We start from the raw sequence: 20,581 nt of genomic DNA, 5'->3' as shown, positions 1-20,581 counted from the left end.
AACCACTAACAAGGGCTTACATTGAACATGTGGAGCTCTCACCCATGGATGTCATGGATGACTGGTCACAATTAAAGTCTATTGAGAACTCCCAGTACAAAACATGCTGTGAAATACAGTGTCAGGCTGTCTGAATGAATAATGTAAAAGCTCAGGCATTTCAGAAGTCTTGCTTATTTAACATTTTAATGAGGTCAGAAATTGTATTTCCCAAAAGGGAAAATTAAATTGTATTTGATCTAAGATAATATAATATAATAATTATCCAATGTTTTAGAAGAGTAAAATACTTAACACACTATGGTCTATAATTCTTTTCTTAGAATTCTCTAAATAGAATTTTGTTTTATTTTGCATTTTCATTTAATCATAATTTTATCGAGTTCTTCCAAGGTATTTAAATAACTTTGTGCTATATTCCTCATGAAATATTTTTTTTTCATTTTTTAAAAATTCTATTTAATTGTTCAAATTATGATTGTTACCCTTCTGTAGTTCAATTTTTATGGCTCCATTTATTTTATCATTTTTTATTTCTACATGTAATCTTAATTGTAAAAAGAGGTAGTGTTGGGGAAAATTACATACATAACATACAAAACATAATCAATTACCATACCTTTACAAGTTATTTGTGTAAGGGATTTACTTAAAAAAGAAAATTATTTTTAAAAGTAATCACCTACAGCAATCTATGCAGATTGTGTATAATACTGTATAAAATAATATTTTATCTCTTAGAAGCAAAATCTTCAACTACATACTAATTATAAAATAAATTGGAACTCTAATGAATTACATTTGAAAAGTTCAAGAACTGTAGATACAGTAGCTGTGTCAGAATGCTAAGGCTGCAAAGGAACAGGTAAAGGTTTATTCCATGCTGAAAGAAAAAGAGACACAATGTTTCGGCTGTGGAGTCTTCTTCAGGTGTGTTTCAAGACACCACAGCCGAAACGTTGTGTCTCTTTTCTGGGAAATGCTGAAATGTACATTACCTGTACATTTAAAAAAAAATGTTCAAAGCACTTGATACTTACATTACGAAAACGTAAATTTGCCATTTGTATTTTCATATTGTTTGCATTTTCTACTTAGCCGATAGAAAATAATGACTCTTTCGAAGTTTTGGAGTGCGTTTGTCCCAGACATAGACTATAATATTTTTCTACCTGATATTCAGTAGTTCAGTTAGACCCAGATCAATGCAATAGCGGGACAAATATGTTAGAGGTTATTTGGCGTAACTCGTGTAGCTGAGAGAACATCAGCCAGACCTTCCTCACTTCTGTACGAAAACAGCCAGGAAGCTGCTGCAAGTTTATAGATGAGGTGGCGGGAGCGGAGCGAGAGAAATGCGCAAAGGGAAGTCTAACCTTCCTCCAGAACATCTGTTATAAACTCCAGAGGTTTTACAGAGAAGTATGTTGCTTGCAATGACAGATTTTTGATTCAGGCTTACAGTATGTCAAACACATTCATTTCCAGGCTGCCAATAAGCTCAGTTGCTTTTAATAAATTCACTACATTTTAAATATGGATTTAGTATATGTCGGAATATATACTTACAAATCCCAAGCTTCCTCAAGACTGAGTGGATGGGCATGAAGATGGTCACGAACAATTAATATGAATGTAAGAATGTATTGTATCTTACAACTACTTAAAACTAAAATTCTTACACTAGTTTGGGATGAACAAGTTTTATATTTTCATGTTGAGCATAAAAATATTTATGAAGCATAGTAACATCACACAATTCAGTATTTCTTACACTTTTCTGCTTCCCCTTGGATTTTAATGATTTCAGTCAAGAAGAATGCAGTCAAACCCATAACTAATTTAGCACATATGGTGAAAGAATCTTGTAACCTCATGACTTTATTTATCATAAGAAAAAAAATGATTACTCATATTTCAATGTTGTTTCAAAATGATTTAATAAGTTTAAAATAATATACTGAACATGGATTTGGTCTTTACTGTATAATAACTCATCTATATTCCAAAACCCAGTTTAGCAGTCCTTAAAGTGGGGAATATAAAATTGGAATCTATGTACAGTATGCTTCTAACACTGCAAGGATGATATTTAAGACTTATGACTCATTCACCTCAGAGAACAACTTGATTTCCTTCAACAGATATACATTCTTTTAGTAATTCTCTTTCAGGACTTTCTGCTTTTCTGATGTTATCCATTTAATACAAGTGATGAACCTGTGATGGACATAGTTGTAAAAGACACCACTTAGATCCTTTCTAGAATCATAGAATGTCCCTGAATGAATAATAACATTTTTTTTAACAGGAAAAACTTTGTAATTGCATATAATTACTACTAATAAGGGGAAAGCACTATATTTGGTTGTGATGGTATGGCAATACAATTGGTATGTTAGCTTGATTGCTGCTCAACCGTCTAAAACTGTTATGCCCTTTCATTTTTGTCAATACACTTTCTAGTTCTTTAGTGCACTCTGGCTTCAAAAACATGCTGACATCAAGATGCTTTATTTCTTTTTTATTTTATTTTCAGCATTTGGTGTAGTTAAGATGTTTTGTTTCTACAAAAAAAAACATTAAGAAAGAAAGAAACGTAGAAGAGAACTTGGCTTTTTGAGTCTACTCCAATTGCGCCATAAGTAACCATGCCAGTAATGGTCTTGTGTTTCTTTTCATATTAGCCTCAGAGTCTTTTGAATCACTCTCCTACAGCATTCATGGGCAAACATTAAGGCAAAAGTGATTAAACATTACTACCACCACCCTCTTGACTGACTTTAAACCTCATCAGCCTCAACCTCCAGGTACTATTTAGAAAGACTTTTTAATAAATAGTTGTAACTACAAAAGAGAAGAAAATTAGCTGAGGTTGTGTTTGTTATTATTACAGGTCATAAAACCCAGAAGTCATTTGGGTAGTCGTGTGAGGTATAAGCTGTTAACTCTGAAACATGAATCACAGCACTGCTCCATGATCAGACACTTAACTGTGTGATGCCTTTGAAGCCCTCAGCTCAATTGTTTCCCTTGTGAACATAGATATATCTTTTGCTGACAGAAGTCAGCATGTGCTAGAAGTATAACTGTCTACAGCAAATAAATACATCCCATTTTAAAAACAAAGTTGACAAAGGTTCTTTAGCTATAATTTCACTCCTCCATTGCAAAAAAAGGCAAAACGGGACTGAATAGTATTTTTTTTTGTAGTGTAGTAATAAAGGAGTGTTTGTTCTGTGTGGGTATACTGTATGTTGAATAGGCCTATTATGCATTTTCAACTAATAAGGAAAATGTATTCAATTAAGCCCATTTAATTGTTCATTCAATGAACAGTTAAACTGAAGCATTGTGAGCATAATATGAAAGCAAGTATCCAGTATTTTATTGTGCAGTGAACTTGATTTAAAGTCAAGAAAACAACAAGTTTGTTTAATGTTAACAGATGAATATCCAAATTGCTGTCTTCTCTTTTGCAAACAATCTCTTAGCAAATATGATAATAAACAGTCTGTTGGCATGTGAGACTGGAAGACTAGCTTGCCACCATAATTGTTAAAGCAATTTATTATAAACAGACATCAACATGACAGAACTTTCTCCTTTGTTCACCCACAAGGTTCCATCCCTAAGACAAATCAAATGGAGGCAATATCATGGTATGGTGCTGTATGTCCTACCACTATCTGTGTGGATGTCTTCAAAGATCTGCACTTCTTTTTCTGCACAAAAAATAAAAGGCATTTCTTAATCTGCTCAGAGTTCATTACAATACCTGTGACATGTGAAAATCCAAGTGACTTGGCTGCACACACCTAAACGTCATTTAATTAGAGTAAAACAAATTTAGAGATTCATTCAATCTGTGAAGCAGGACTGTACAGCCTGCTTGACTGTTACAGCACTGTAGCATCACAGAGGGGTGGATCAGAGTTTTTTTTTACCTGGACAGGTGTCATTGTTGCTTGCCAATAGCTGGATTGCTAATTTTCAAAATATTGTTAAAACAATTCCGAGTAATAGCATTTGTAAATATGTATTCAATAGGTAACATATACATAATAAGATATAGCAGACAAGAGCACACATGACTCCCCCACAGGGGTGGAATACCAATCCATCACAGAGCGAACCCCCAGCAATACTAACCTCCATTCATACAGTTGGGTTGACTGGTGCAGTCAGGGTAAAGTACCACACCCAAGGTGCAACAGCAGTGTCTGAATCAGGGACCTGAACCCACAAGTCACAGCTATTAACCCACAGACTTACCTACTACACTATGATACCTTATTTCTGCTTTAATTGTGTGCTTTTAATGTTTTAAAAAAATACATTTTCACAGCAAATATATAATCCTTGGATAAGGCCAATAGCAAAGATACAGAGAACACATCTTTGGAGTTAAGTTTATTATTCCAGCTCAACAAAAGTCTTTTTGGGGTTAAGGATATTACACATGAGCCTGATGAATAAACTGTGAAGGCCACCACCCAGGGTGACTGCACAGCAATTTAAAACAACCTGTCTAAGGGTGGTGACTGCAAGTGAATCAGGCATGTTTATGTCTTGACTCAAGTAGCGGCTTCCTAGATACAAAGGTTTTCCTTGGCAGAAGAATTCTGTAAACGGAATCGCAAGTGATAGTTTTAACTGCCATATTTTGTGGAATGCATTGTAGTCCTTGTGCAAAAACCACATGGTGAATTACTGCAACCTGGACACAGCTGTATTTTCAAATTTTTTAGTTGCTACAGCTCTGAAATATAATAATTTTGGCCTCCTTCCTGCTAGCATACCACAGATGAATCAAAATGTTCCATATCCAGTATGTCCATGGAACACTTGTTTTACAGTTGAACTGTTTGCGGTCTTAAGATTTTTTTAACATGTAATAATTTCCAACCTGCTGGACTGCTGAGAGTCATGGGGCAGAGGCAGTGGGGAGCCACCACAGGCCCTTTTCCATCCATGGTCAAACAGAAACAGTCAGAAATCCTACCTTATTATAAATCTAATCATAAACTGTGAGAATCACCTCAGCCAGAAAAGTATTCGTGCCTCTGAACACAATTCGCAGTACAATTCACAGCAGATTGATATACCGTATAGTTCACACAGAAAGAAATATTTAGAAAAATCGACGTGTGTTAAATAGATGTGTCCTTTCCACTTTTCAGAGGCATCATACGTCTTCTGAGTGGATTTTTTTTCCAAGTTGAAATTATTTTATTTGTATGTAATATACTAAAATATTTCACTATTTTTTTCAAATTCCACCACTGCTTTTAAGGGTTAGCAGCATGGAACCCAGGATAAACTGGACTAATGTGCTGTTGTGTCTTAAAACTGAACTGCTCACCTACGTTAAAGCAGAAGTCCAGTAAGCTCTGCAGTTGTTTACTTTAATTGCATAGAAATCTTTAAAAAATTGTTTTGCGTATCTAAAATATACAATTTATAACTACATTCTTCAGCGCAAGTACACCATTTTTATCAGTTTTCACCTTTGCTTATTACAGTACCCATACTTCACCCTCAGTTAAGTAGAAGGTACATCGTGTTTATTTGTATTACACATTCGGATACCTGTTTGCATGATCTGTGATCATTGTGTTTTTCAACAAGCTAAACTGTGATTTGTATTAATATATATCACAAGTGACTTTTCCTTACCAGTCCTAGCATTGTATCCACATTTGTGTAATAACAGCTAAATGATTGGTGCTAACCATGGGGGACAGCTAGAAGCAGTATGGCATTTTTGGTTTTGTCATTGTAGTGACTTCCCAATGGCATTTCTTTTCAGTATTGTTCATATTACTGTATATGAGCAGATTATTCACACACATCTTCTTTCTCAAAATGCAGCACTTTCAGCATGCAAGGACACTGTCAACACTTGCCTACTGTTGAAGTTGCTAGCGCTACATCGTCAGTACCTGTACATTCATACAATGATGACAGTATACACAAAAGACATTTTACATGTCTAATTCCTCAAAGCCACCTTTTATCAAAGTGGTAACGAAATCGAAAAAGCACAAATTACATTCTGGGCAGTAAGTTTTTCTGTTTTACTTTTTATATGTGGCAACCAAACTATCAGCCCACATTACACCCGTCCATTTTCTGACCACTTTGTCAAGTACAGGGTAGTAGGGGATGCTAGAAGCAGCTGACACAAGGCAGAGTTCACCCTGGACAGGATGTCAGTACAGACACAGACACAAACACACACACTTACACAGGGCCAATTAACCAGTATGTGTTTGAACTGTGGGAGGAGACCAGAAAACTGAGCAGAAACAATTATTTATGAACAATAGAACTAAAGAGAACTAAAACAGAACGAAACTAAATAATAATCAGGGATGACCAATTCACATTTCCAAACAGCCTAGTCATTTCAATAAGACTAAAACAACAATATTACATTCATAATTAATACTATGCATGTATACATACTCAAAATCAATACAATTTTAGCATTTATTTGGTTAAATGATACCAAATATATTTTAATAATCATAAATACTTTATTATTATGTAAATGTGATAATGTTTATCACATTGAAGCAAGCCCTCAATCTAAACAGTTTGGGAGGTATTATAAACAATAAATAGTGTCTATCTATAACACATATATTTAACAAATTTAAGGTATAAAACATTTCTGTCCCCCTCCATTGTTTTGAATTATGTTCTGTACAGTGCCAACCATTGACCTAAAATGGATGACATCTGGCATCCATTTCAAAGAGGCAAAAAAATGTTACAGTTATCTACTCTCTTATTTAAGAGGATGATCTGCAATTTCAGATTTATTGTCATTTACTTCAACATATTTATGCGAAGCAGCAGTTGTGATCCTTTTAAACCAAATAAAGAAAAAGGCAACATGTGGGTAACCATCTGTGTGTAAACATATTTGAAGTTTCCCTTTGCTTTCAAAAAGAAACAGTATCACATTTCAAACAAGAACTGATTCTAATCATTTCTCAACTTCAAACAGTTGTTTTATTTAACAGTTAGTAGGGAACATTTATGATGCTTTTGGTTCCAACAATACTTGCATTTAAAGTAAAAAAGAATAGTTAAAATATCACAGTGAAACTTTTAAGACCATGCAAAGACAGCAGTTAGAGTTTGAGATAGAAACCATTTGTTTTTTTTATAGTATTTTTAAAATAACCAGACTGTGTGTTACTAATAGACACACATCATTGCCACTTTGATAGTATGGGTGATTTACCTGAATTTTTATTAAATGCTAAACTGGTTTAAAGCAAATACTGTATGTACTGTACTGTATTTGTTAAAAACACATACAATTTAATAATCCTTCATAGATTACATGTGGGTTTAAATTGTGGTCATTAAATTAAATGTTCTTGTTTTAATTATCAAGAGTGCCACAGGATGCCCAACTGCTTGGCTGAGCAGATTCAAACTCACTGGTAACTGTCCAACAGGGTCACCAAGACCCAAGACCAACTTACAAAAAGCCCTTTTGTAATGGAACCAGCAGGTCCCTAATCACAGCAGATGCAGAGAATATTACAGTATGTTCTCTTGCATCACATGCACCACCTTCAGAGCACCTTGGCTCCTGCTTTTCTGGTCCTCAGAGGGCACTGCTGTAGCAGCACCAGTGGTAGGAAGACACTGATGAGCTGCTGGAGGCTGTGCATCGGTTAGTTAGTAATTGGTTAGTCATTTTGGCAATGAATGTGAAAACTCTTCTTTTTAGTTATGAGAACAGGAGTGATAGTTACATTATAAATTTTTGAACTTTGAGTTTTTATTTCATTATAACATTTTACAATACAAGCATTCTTTACCATTACACTTCAAATGGTCTTTTCTGCCACTATGCATGAGTGATCAGTTCAGACACTTTTTTATCATATCAGATGCATTACTTATACATATTTCTACGGATATTCTTACAGCACTTAACATGCAATAAGATGTACAGTACAGTACACTAGCGTGTGAAGCAAACCTAAAAATGATTTTTTAAATAAGTCTCATTTCTGTTTCAGTTTCTCCTGAATTTCTTTTGTAGCTGTCATATGACAGGCAACAGTGTGTCTTGAAGTTCAGGGTTCTGTAACTGAAAGGCTGTGGGCTCAAATTCAGGATGGTGTACCACTGCTGTACTCTTTAGCAAGGTGCTACACTAAGATTGCTTTAGTAAAAGTTCTGGCTGTATAAATGTATGCAAATGTAAGTTGCTTTGTTAAAAGCATCAGTCAATTACATTGATAATTCAGGTGTACATTGTATTTACATGTTGTTAACTTCACAAATACCAAAGGCTAGTCATAGAATTTTCTTGAAGATCTTTTAAAAACCTACAAAAGAATTTGTATTTTTATGCAGATGTTTTCTTTTAACAACTGCAGTGGAATTCTGGAGAGATTGTTTAAATAAAACATACACAGACTGGGTGTTTAAACTTGGTTAGTCTGCTTTGGTTGACAGAGCATTATTATCAGTGTCATAGTCATGACAGCGTAAGGGTTTGGAGAGTTTCTTATTGTGTTCCCACCTTTGCTATGAATTACTTCATTGAACCATTTATAAAAATCATAATTCCCTGTCTGAAGTAACTAATGAACATAACATACCTTTGAACCTGCGCAATTGTGGCTCTTGAAGATGTGTGCATGCCTGCCAAAAAGCCAATATAATCATCCTTTAGTTACTGTATTCCCCTTAAAAGGAAACTAAAAGTTACAAGTCCATGATGTCCATACCAGTATAGCCGTATTTCAATGCTAAGACAGCAGTAAGTCCAAACAAAGATTATGCCTCTTTTTTCAGCTACATGGGTTTTTATTGGAATATATAGAGAAAGATTACTGTGACGTGTCCTGGGCGCAAAAAAGACAAAGAAGTAGTTATTTTTGGTACATTAGTGTGGAATGGAAAACTCAACTAATGATTGTGAAAAAAATAAATACATATGGTTCTTTCCAGCATAATTGCTGGACCCATGATTATGATTAACTAAGGTCAGAATACAAACAGACCCAGGGCAAAAAGGACATCTTCATTTCATTAAGAAATATATAAAGGCCCCATATGACTTGTAAACACACTTTAAAGAGTTGAGAAGGTATTTAGTTTTATATTTCCTTCTTTGATTAGCCTATTTTACACAACAATCATGGTTCTTTTCAACAGTACACACTTAGTATAAATTGGTATAAATATATTTTAAAATTATAGCAGTATCATGAATATTTTTAAAATTCATTTTTAGGGCAAAAGTCATTATTTTAATATTACATTTGGAGGTGCACAACCTACTCTAGATGAAATAAACCAAGTCAATGGCTAAGTCAAAACCTGATTACAGAGAAAATGGTGAAAATGCTAACTTTCAACTAATTAATCTATAATTTGATAGGTCACTAAACTGAAGTCTGAATTAAACCTGGTAAACCAAAAGTACAGAGTTTAGAAAAACAAATACAATAACATAACATATAGGGGCAGGCTTTTTGACATTGAGCAAGTACTAAACTGCGAGCAAACTGGCATTACTCTAAACACCCCAATCTTGTTTGTGCGTTTGTGTGTTTTATTTTTAATACCAGAGTAATACCAGTCTGGATTCTATGAGAAGTGCATTATTTTTTTATTTTCAGATTGAATAGCTGCAATCATGAATTTTCTATTTCTTTTGAGCCTCTGTACAATCACAATTAAATGCATTTCATGAGAGGTGGTGAGTGGATGCTTTCATGTCAACTACAGTAGTTAGCATTAATGCTAAATTGCCCTTGCAGATTTGTTTTCATCTGCTTGTGATCCTTTTATTTAGCAGGTCTAATGAAGCCTTTGAAATTATACTTATATTTTCACAAAGCAATATGCTGAAATTTTGTGTATTTGTGTATATTATGAATTTTATTAATTCGAATAAAAGTCAGTGACATACATACTTTAATGTAAACTGAATTACAGAATTTAAAATATTGTCTCGGTAAAGGATATGTGATTTGTCATTGGGGAGTATGTAGACATCTGTGACACCATCAGAATATATAAATGAGATTTCTTTGTGTGGAACATTGCAATGTGCTAGATCTGTGAAACCTAGCATTTCTATAGAGATGCAACCACAAATACAAGAGACTTTTTGCAGACACTCTAAGAGCAGCATAATAAGATGCTGCTCTTACAGGTCAATGAATCAGGCCCAGGGAAAGCTGTCCTTTCAAAATATCCTCAAGTAGCTCTCCTCTAGATCTGGTTTTGCACTGAATGCCAAGTTTGGCTTTTCATTCGAAAACAGCTTCATTTGTGACTTTTTCATTCAAATGGAAAATATTCTATTGGTGTTTTTGGCACTGGTCAGCCACTTGTGGATAATCTTTTTTTCTTTCTATTCAGTACATATCCAGATAGGGATTTAATTGCTCATTTTATCCCAGAAGTTAATGAAATCTATATACAGTATGCAATCAACCAAACAGCAAAAGAAACATCAGTTTTGACCTTTCATCTGTTTCATAAAAGTTTTTTTGGTGTTGCTATTACATGTAGGAGACGCAATGTGTTTAATGATTTAGGAAATCCTCATTTACACTTATCCACAGAAGGTAGCACATAAAGACCTAGATCTAAGTCATTGGCAGTTTGTTCAGCTTCATTTCGTCATGCCTTCCAAACACCAATGTGAATAGCTGAGCAGTGAGGTCATTTTTCTAGTTTTCACTGTTCAGCCTCTTGAGGATACTCCATCTCAACAACAAAATTGGAGGTGACAGAGCATGCTGTCAATAAAAGTCATTGTCAGATCACACAATGCCTCCCAACCAGGCTGAAAACATTAATTTACCTTTTAGTTCACAGTTTGAGAAAGATGGTTGACACAAAATAAAGCTACAAAGGTTTGAGTTAGAAAGTGATAATAAGTAAAATTGTGTGATTAAATTATTGTATTGTATTTGGGTAGCAGTGTGGAGACATGGAGAAGGCTCTGGATGCACAAACTGCAGGGTCCTGGATGGGATGTTGCAGTTGTTCTCTTGAGCATGAAGCTTCACATAGATTACATCAGTAAAGTTCCTAACTGTATAAATGAATAAATCTCCAGATTGTCATTTAATTCCTTTGGCAAACCCTTTTCAAGGTTGAATCAATTTTTTTTCAGTCTTTAAGAAATCAATTAAAAATTAGACAGACATTTCATTACTGTCTTAAATGGAAGTCTTAATCAATGAATAAGATTACAGTCTCATTTGTTGCTGTATGTATGCCTTTTATTGTTCCTTTCAGTCTCTTTTGATATAATCCTTTGCTAATGCAAATACGTATTAAATTGCTATGGCAATAATCAGTGTGACAGCATACCAATTAAGTGCATTTCTTTAGTGCTTTTCATCCAGAAGAATCCAGAAGTCATATATTTATATAAAAGGGGACCCACTTGGGTAGCCATTAGCTAGCAGCCATTAGGTGCCAGCAGTGTTACTCAACAGCAGCAGGTAGATACTGTAAGTGAAAAATTGCTTTACAGACTGAATTAAGGTGAAAGTATAGGTAAGACAGACTGTGCAAGACCACTGTGGGATTTAGTTAAGACACGTCTGCTGTGATGGACTTTATCTTGATGAACAAGACGTCAGTACCTCAAAGTATTGTCTCATCTGAAGGTGATCCATCAGTCTCCCCAGTCACCATAGTGGACCAGTATTTTTTTAGGAGTTTGTCAAGAAGAAAGAAAGCTACCTATTGGTCTAACAACCTACAATATAACTTGCCATATCAGCCTAGGTTTTCTTAGAGGTCTATCGTCCCAAGACAAACCAGATCCAGTCTTACTCTGAGCTTAAGCTTCTAAAATTTGACAAGACCAGGCTAGAAAGTAGTAAAACTGTTATTACATGCTGCACCAAGAAGCATTTCAATCTTTTGGATGACCCAGAACACATTCATTTATTTTTATTTGAAGTGAGAAAATATAAAATTTAAGATACAGTATATTATTAAGGCATGTTAATATCTGTTTCTGCTGTTTTTGAGATCTGTGGCTTTTATTTTTGAGTACAGATTATGTTTTCTTTTTAAAATGTTGCAACTATAAACTGTGTACTTCAGCTGAGTTCTGTGTTACTTGTATTTCAGAACTGCAGACTACACAGTCATTTCAGAGCTTCAGTTTGTCTGAATACCCTATGGATTACAGGATTTTGTTAATGGATGAAGACCAGGATCGTTTGTATGTGGGCTGCAAAGATCATATACTCTCAATGAACATCAATAACATTACCCAGGGGTCTTTAAAAGTATGTACTGTATTATAATAAATGATTCTTATTCTCACTCTTTCCATTAACTTTATAAATCCTTTTTTGAAAATGATGTGCATTGTTTTTTAAAAACATTATCACTGGAGTTATTATACCCTCCAAATTGTTTCACAACCCCTGATGATATAAGAACATAAAACATAATTTAACAGAAAGATTTACAGATTGGAAAATTGCTTTAAAATCTACAAATGTTATACAGTAATCTTAATAGCATTGCTCAGAACAAAGTCATATTTGTCAAAAAATATTAATTTAAATTCAGATAATCAAAGAGCCACATTTGCAAACACTCCTGTAATTAGTATTTTGTAAAACCTCCTCTAGCATTGATTACGCTGTCATGACGCCTCTTCTAGTGTGATATGAGGTACTGTACTAGCACTTTTTTTTGGATTCCTCCAAGTTTGAACTTCCGGTCAGTGGAATCTAAGATGTTTAGATGTAGAACAAATCCACAATATTACAGTTCTCTTGCCATATTTCCCAGTGGAAGTGAATTTTTCTCTAAATGAGCTTCACACTTTTTACAACAAATATAAAATTGATCACCATGTCATTATAAAGCTCAAGCAATCTCACATTAGACATGGCTCTCCTTTGCAACCCAGTAATGAATGCTATTTTCATGTTTTAGATGTTGAACAGTATCCTTCGGATCCTAAATTGTGTTGAAGATCTCCAGCTGTTGTCTTGGGATTTATGGTTGCTCCTCAAAGCACTTGTCTCATAGTCGATGGTAGCATAATACACTTGTTTCTTTTTCCTGGCAGAGTTGCCACTATACCACTAGGCTTAAATTACTTAATAAAGGACACTACAGTAGAAAGTGGTAGTTAACTATTCATTTTCTAGTTTTCAGAGACCTCTCTGACCTTAATGATGCACACTACTACTCAATATATTCCATGTGTTACCTCCTTTAATACCCCAGAGAAACAAGAAATCTTCAGAGGCCTCTATGTAGTTCCCGGGGCTTTGACTGCACTGTCAAAGATCAACATGTTATTGCATATTTATTTGTATTGGATTTTATTTAAAGGAATACTTAAAAGGGTGAATAAGTGTGGCCATAGTGTTTTCTAGAATTCAAATAATTATGAGAAATATGACTTCTGTGCAATGCCATTATTTTTTAAGCAAGACACATGATCTCATCTGTAATTCATTCTTTTGTTTAATGATTTTGTTCCTGTTTTATATGGGTATCTGGAGAGCACTGTGTCCAGTATGTCAAGTTTAGGGTTTCACCCTTTTTAACAGCACTCCAAAACATACATCACAAGATTACCATGTAGATTTGAACAGACTTCTTTAGTTTTCACTTTTATTTGGATGGATCTCTCTTTTGTAATGAACAAATCCCTACAACCACATTTTTAACTTACATGTATCCATTTAAGAACAATACTTTGTGTACAATATGTTTTCCTTAATTTTACTTTAAACCCTTATGTTTCAAGTAAGCTTATATATATGTTTATGTTAGATCATATAAATAAAATGCTGTTAACTGCCATGACATACGAAAACTGTCAAATGAGCTGATGATTTTGTTCCTGCTTCTCTTAACAGGTATTTTGGCCTGCGTCAAGCAGCAAAATCGAAGAGTGTAAAATGGCTGGTAAAGATCCGACGGTAAGAATGAATCTCAGCCCTTATTGAACTTGCATGGCTTTGACAGATTTATGATGAAAACGGACTATTGCTATTAAAATCAATAAAATAAACAAACTCTCAAAAAAGAGTGGCAGATACTCCAAACAGAATAAACTGACATACTTGCAAGCAAAGACAAAGGAGAACCATAAGACAGAAATATACGAAGGACATGCAAGGAAACCTAAATTCTAAATCTTGCACATACAGTATATCCATATATATATACACAGTATATTCAGGGTTTCTCAGCTACCAGAAGGAATGATTATGGCATAACTGCAAGAGGGTCCCTTTGAGACAAGGAAGTCAAAGTCCATTGAAAGAAGCAGTTTGAACATAAGTAGTAGTATTTTCAATTCCATCCTACAAAACCCAGTTGTAAATGAGCTTACAAGTTTACCAACACTTAAAAAGATCACGAAAGTCAATATATCACTGTAATTGGGTCCAGTTGCAGAGCCAATCGAAGAGTAGAAGAGAGTTAAACAAGGGTGTGTCATTGCTCGCACTTTATTTTCAATATTTCTGAGTTCCAAGTTCCATTTTATAACAGACAAGATATAAATAAGTGCAGCCATTGGCACCAGAGGAAGGGGATCACAACATCAAAACTGAAATAAAACAGATGTGGTTATCATTCCTACAGTATTTTACGGTATAGGACTGAAACGTAGGCATCATAGAGAGACAACATACGTACACAAGACACTTAAAAAGAATGAAGTGAAACACCAATGCTGTTTGTAGATGATTTTGAATCAAATGGGAATCAAGTGGGAAGACTGACAAAGCAAAATCAGTGTTCTTTCACAAGAAGGTAACATAAGCAGGGAATCAATGCTCACGTCATCAGGATGTCAGATTTCAAACCCCCAAAGAAGTTAGACAAAGTTAGACAAAGCAATCACACCAGAGGAGGCCAGAAGAAGTGTTCTACTCTTGAAGAATATGCATCAATATGAACTGGGAAATTATAGACAGAACCAGACAGAGGAAGATATTTGTGTAGGAGTTTTGCTCTTTAAGATTTAAATACAGTACTGTATGTCACAATTCAGCAGCTAAAATCCTGTCAAGGTCCCATCACTCCTATCTTGGAGTCATTGGACTGGCTTCCTGTCAGGTTTCAAGTTGATTTTAAAAAGCTTCTGCTTTAGTTAAAGGCTCACATGGCTTGGTCTCCAGCTATCTAATATCATTCTACTCTGCTTCATGTAATCTTCACTTAGCTTATTCTGGTATGTTGTGATGAATGGTATATACATACTGTAAATCTTTATTCAAGCACAAAAAAAATAATACACTAAAGTGAACCACATTTTGTTAAAGCAGCATCCTACAAACACGTAAAGAAATTGAAGCGGTTTCTTTCAGTTACTTACATTTTACTGCTTTCATCAGTACAGTAACTTACGCTTTATAGATGTAACTTGAAGTTTTTGTTTCAGCAGTCTCCATGAAAACCTCCTTTAAGCTTCTCTGTATTTCATTTTTATTTTCTAGCCCTATTTTTCTAGCCCTAAGTAGTTTTTTACGTTCTAAATTGCTTATGATATACTGTATGACACGTGTATTTATAACCACAATGCTTTAGTTCTAATTATTGTTTCAACACTGTATTTTTCCTTATTTTTAAGATATAAACTCTGGTAACAATATTTCCTGAGAACGATGCAATTTAAATGTACTGGTGGGATTTTCTGACATTATGAAATGTTCAGACCTTTGCAAACTTATGTGGCAGCTAGACAAATACAATGTCAGTTTTATTGTTTTCAACTGGTCAAACCATTTTAATGGTTAATTTTTCTTGTCAATTGACAAACACGATGCCATAAATTAATGTAAAAAAACTGTTAGAGTTTAGCAAAAGTATGTTTTTCTTCTGGGAGTGTTTTATAGTTTGTCTGTATTGAGGAGATGAGCAGTGTCTGCTGCTGATCCAGATTCAAGACACCAACCAACTCTAGCACCAACAGTACAGCTTTTCTCAATAATCTGATATTTTACTATACAATAGGTAAATAGTTCTTCTTGTTCTTGAATTTACAAACACAAAACTCTATGTACTGTAGTTAGGCAGTAACAAAATGGCACTTCCCCTGATGTTTGTTTACTTGTTTCTTGGTGCATTAAATGAATAAGGCCTAAGAATAAAATTACAGGATTTATTACACGTAATTAGAACTTTGTTCTTGCCAGGAAATGCTTATTTTATAATGAAAAACATAAACCCATATTTTTTTCTTATGTTTTAGCATGGTTGCGGAAATTTTGTGCGTGTGATCCAACCATACAACCGCACTCATTTATTTATCTGTGGCACTGGAGCATTCAGTCCTGTATGTGCTTATGTTAATAGAGGCCGAAGGTCTGAAGTAAGTATTTTTGCTCTATCTCTAATGTTTGCTTTGTTCGACATAAACTAATCAAACTATTTAAGTTAGAAAACTTGCATACAATTAGAGCAATACACAAGTATACAATTAATTATATACAGTATATAATATTGTTGAATATATATAGTTATATTATTTATACCGTTAATAGATATTTTAATATATATTACTTTAACTAATTTCATAATTATATGCCCTGCAATGGACTGGGCCCCATCCAGGGTGTATCTTGCCTTGCTCCAATTGCTTGACAGGATAGTCTCTGCCTCCCCTGCGACACTTTTGGATAAAGCACATAGAAAATGAATGAAAGGATAATTACACAATTATAACATAGTTCTGTTTGTTCATAGCAGGATCCACTTATCATTAAATGATCTAAAAAGGGGATATTGGTAAATTGCAGGTATACTTTCATGTAAAAAATCAAGTTCTGTATGTGCTGTAATTTAGGATATGAAACTAAAATGCACAAGAGTGCAGCCCTGAATAAAAGAGGAAAGGATTGTCTAAGATGTCATTGCTGAATATCCCATAAGTGCTTGATTGGGTTTAGAACTGGTAACTGAAAAGACCATAACATATACTGTAGAAAACATCAATGTCATCAAACCACTGGGCATCTACTTGTGCTCTGTGGATAGAGGCACTGTCATTCTGGAAGACACCCCTCCAAGGAAAGAAATACTGTAACATGGGATGAAGATGATCACTCAGTGTCATTAAGTAGTGATTACCATTGACCATGCCTTCTAAGGGAATCAGTGTGCTTAAGACATGCCAAGAAAATGTGCCCCACCATATTATAGAACCACCAGAACACCTTCCCTATTCTAACCATGCTCTTAGGGATGTAGAGTTCTTAAGGGTGGTGCCACATACGCATAAATCTATTATTGAGAATATGGTGAAGGATGATTCATCCGACCATATCACATTCCCCCACTGCTCAGAAGTCCAAAGCCTGTGCTCTTTGCACCACTGGACTCATGAACGTGCATTTCCAGGTCTGATGAGCAGTTTGTATACTGCAATCTAATCTAGCTATACTGTAGTATCCTGCTCTTTGGAGGTCTCAGCAGACCATCTTTGATGAAACTGGCTGCTCGGCCTCCTTGGTGAAATTTGCTGTTAACTGCAGCTTCTCACCTGTTTTGCCTTGCAGTTTTATCATGATAAAGTATGCAGTCCCTCACACTATTGCCTTTTGCTGGTGATGTCTTTCCCTCTCAGTTGCACACTGACTTTACCTTAGATACTGTTGAAAAAATTCCCAAGTTGAACTGTCTTGGTCACTAAAGCTCCTGACAAATTTGCCCCCAGAAATCACTTTTCAAAGTTACTGACAACTCCCCTTGCAGCCATGCTAGCCAAATGTATGTAAAAGATATGAAACATTTCCATAAAAAATGGTTTGTTCAACTGCTGGTTTGTTTCTCCTTTGCTATAAAATTCTTACATATTCTTTCCTATACAAAAATAAAAGACTAAAAATGACAAACTTAAAATGAGGTTTAAAACCATAAAAAGGTTAGTTTTTCACTGTATGTTTTCATACAATTCTAAATTTTGATATGCAAAACATTTATTTAAGCCTGTTATTAACACAATTTAAAAGTTATACTATGACTCTTATTGTACTAGATCTTAGCATCCTCTGAGAAACTGATGAAACATTATATACAGTATACAGCTGCCAAAAAGTGCAGTAGCAGTTCATGCTTTTAATTGAGATATTGGAATCAATTTGAAACTTCCTGGAAAAAATATAATAAAGCTGAAAATGAAAATCCTCCAATTAAAAGAATCCATGCTACATATGCTGAATTTTAGTCTAGTAGATGAAGCATATAAAGTGGGTGGTAGGAAGATGTAATATTCCAATTAAAGCACATACAGTAAATACAAGTTCTGTGACACTTATTTTTAATCAACAGTATTCCCGTAATGCCAGTGCTTTCCATTTACATCACATTTACTGGAATTGTTTTGTTTTCCCATTTAAAATACTCAATAGGTGGAGGGATTGGAATTTAATTCTTAAAATTCCACAACCATGCTGTATGTTTTATGTCTTCATTTTCCTTTTAGGAACAAGTATTTTATGTTGACTCCAAAGCTGAATCTGGAAAAGGGAGGTGCTCTTTCAATCCCAATGTTAACACAGTCTCAGTTATGATCAGTAAGTAAAATGGCAGAATTGTTTGTCTAGATCTTTCCATTCCTCCAGCTGTATATACTGATCATTTTTCTTCCATAGCCTCATTTGTCTGACCCTGTGCCCTGTCAGTCAGGGACAGGCTTTGAAGTCTTGTGGGTTCAACAGTGTCAAGTTCATGTTGATACAGTCAGCATAAGGTGTCACATGCACAGCTCATTTTACAGTCACCCCAGCCAAACTTCTAACTTCTAACAGTGTTTCTCTGGGTAGTTGCTACCAGCCCAAATAGAGTGAAGCTCATTGTTTTATTATTATACAAATGTATAAACATGCCCAGCACTGAATCAAGACATTTACACTTTGATAGAGATTCATTCCAGTTTTTAAAAAGTATGTCAATATTAAGTGCGCAAAACTAGACAGAATACAATCGTTTTGCTGTCAACAGGTCTCAGTCCGGCTATTCTGGGGTGTAGCCAGAAATGACAGCCAATTGCTTGAAATTAAATTCTGCATGACAAAATCCAAGGCAATCCAACCATGAAACAGACAAATACGCACTAAGACAAGAAAAAAAACAGAATAAAAAGCAGACATTCTTACTCTTTCCATTATACACTTTTTTGTTTGGTCTATCTTTCATGATCCCAGAAGGAAATGTGAATAAGATATTGAAACAATTCCAGAAAACGTGTCATCCTTTTAGTTTAAATGTTTTGCATAGCTTTCGACTATTGTCACCCTTTATGAAACTAAAGGGAGGATGTTTGAGAAAATAAAAAAGATAGCTGTATGTGTAGCGCCCCTGAAGAGGGAAATGATTAAATAATCAGTCACTCAACTCGTTGTTTCCTCATAAGTGGCTTTTAGTGCGAATGAGGAAAGGCAAAGGGAGCTCCCTCCCACTGTGTTTCACAGACATAAGTAGAAAATTACCTATCGAAACTGAATGTAGACTCTACGAGTAGATAACAGATAAACAGTTTGAACAAAATAACATCACAGTGAAAATGATATGAAATAACAGCATCCGTTACAACCCGTTACATGTGCTATATTTACATACCTACAGATGACATTTGGTGCCCCTGGCTTTATCTTCAGGTGAGTCCCCTCTTCACTAGGTGTTTCAGCATTACTTACTATACCTTCTAGAGGGAGTGGGTTAATCAGGCACGACCTGAGCCAGGTAGTTGAACCATTGCTCCTTCTTCTGCCAAAGCCATTGTGACACCTTCTCTGCCTCTTGTCCCGCTGCCTTGCAATTTCTTTTTTGATACTGGCCTCTTGTGCCCAGCATCTACAGCGCTCTCAACATCAGTTTTCTTGGGAAACCCCTCGTTCCAACTTCCACTGGCAGGCACTTGAATTTCCATCCCTTCAGATTGCACTCTTCCACCAAGGACTGGTACTTGAGCAAGCTTCCTCTCATATGCCTTCTCCATACCCTCCTTCCATGGAATCATCAGCTCCAACATGATAATGTTCTTTGTAGCTCTTGGCCAAATTAACAGTTCTTGTCTACATGTTGTGTTGATTGTCTCCTGTGAGAAGGTAAGGCGCTGTCAGATGTCTGCCTTTACTTCCCACTCCAGCCATCCCTAGCAAATTTCTCTCTTTGGCATTAGATATCTTCTCCCTGCTTCTAATAAACTGGGTCCTTTCTGGATCTTTTTGCATTTCCACATAGCTTTCTCCAGGGGGCCCATCAATGATGGATGGACTTTGTCATGTCTCCAGTGGTACCTTCCCTCTCCAGTGTGTGCAGCTTAGATCTTATTTTAGCCCCCCAGGTAACAAGGCTTGTGGGATTAGTTAGGAAATCATACACACTGTGGAGCAAGAATAATGTTCTGTTGGTCTCCATGGACCACATATCTGCCCACATGATCTGATCTTCCTCTCTTTGATTGCTTCCTACTGTGTTCAACTCCTTTGCTGTCTCATCCCAAATGCTTGTGCAAACCTATCCCCTTCTTCCGTACACCATATTTCTAACATTGCACCAAGCCTTTTCTCTCCCA

General features: G+C 35.2%; 1 protein-coding gene across 1 annotated transcript in view; it reads left to right on the top strand.

Annotated features, from left to right (window-relative positions):
- The window catches only part of sema3c (sema domain, immunoglobulin domain (Ig), short basic domain, secreted, (semaphorin) 3C), a 78,396-nt gene that overhangs the window by 32,862 nt on the left and 24,953 nt on the right, over window positions 1–20,581 (top strand). The window contains exons 3-6 of the mRNA XM_088924224.1: window positions 12,151–12,311; window positions 13,911–13,973; window positions 16,256–16,375; window positions 18,488–18,578. Coding sequence (XP_088780350.1) covers window positions 12,151–12,311; window positions 13,911–13,973; window positions 16,256–16,375; window positions 18,488–18,578 — 435 coding nt within the window. The remainder of the gene's footprint in view (window positions 1–12,150; window positions 12,312–13,910; window positions 13,974–16,255; window positions 16,376–18,487; window positions 18,579–20,581) is intronic.

This window comes from Atractosteus spatula, chromosome 8 (genome assembly GCF_055471065.1).
Source record: "Atractosteus spatula isolate fAtrSpa1 chromosome 8, fAtrSpa1.hap1, whole genome shotgun sequence".
Lineage (NCBI taxonomy): Eukaryota > Metazoa > Chordata > Actinopteri > Semionotiformes > Lepisosteidae > Atractosteus > Atractosteus spatula.
Note: the sequence above shows the minus strand (reverse complement) of the source record. Positions and strands in the feature narration are given on the sequence as shown.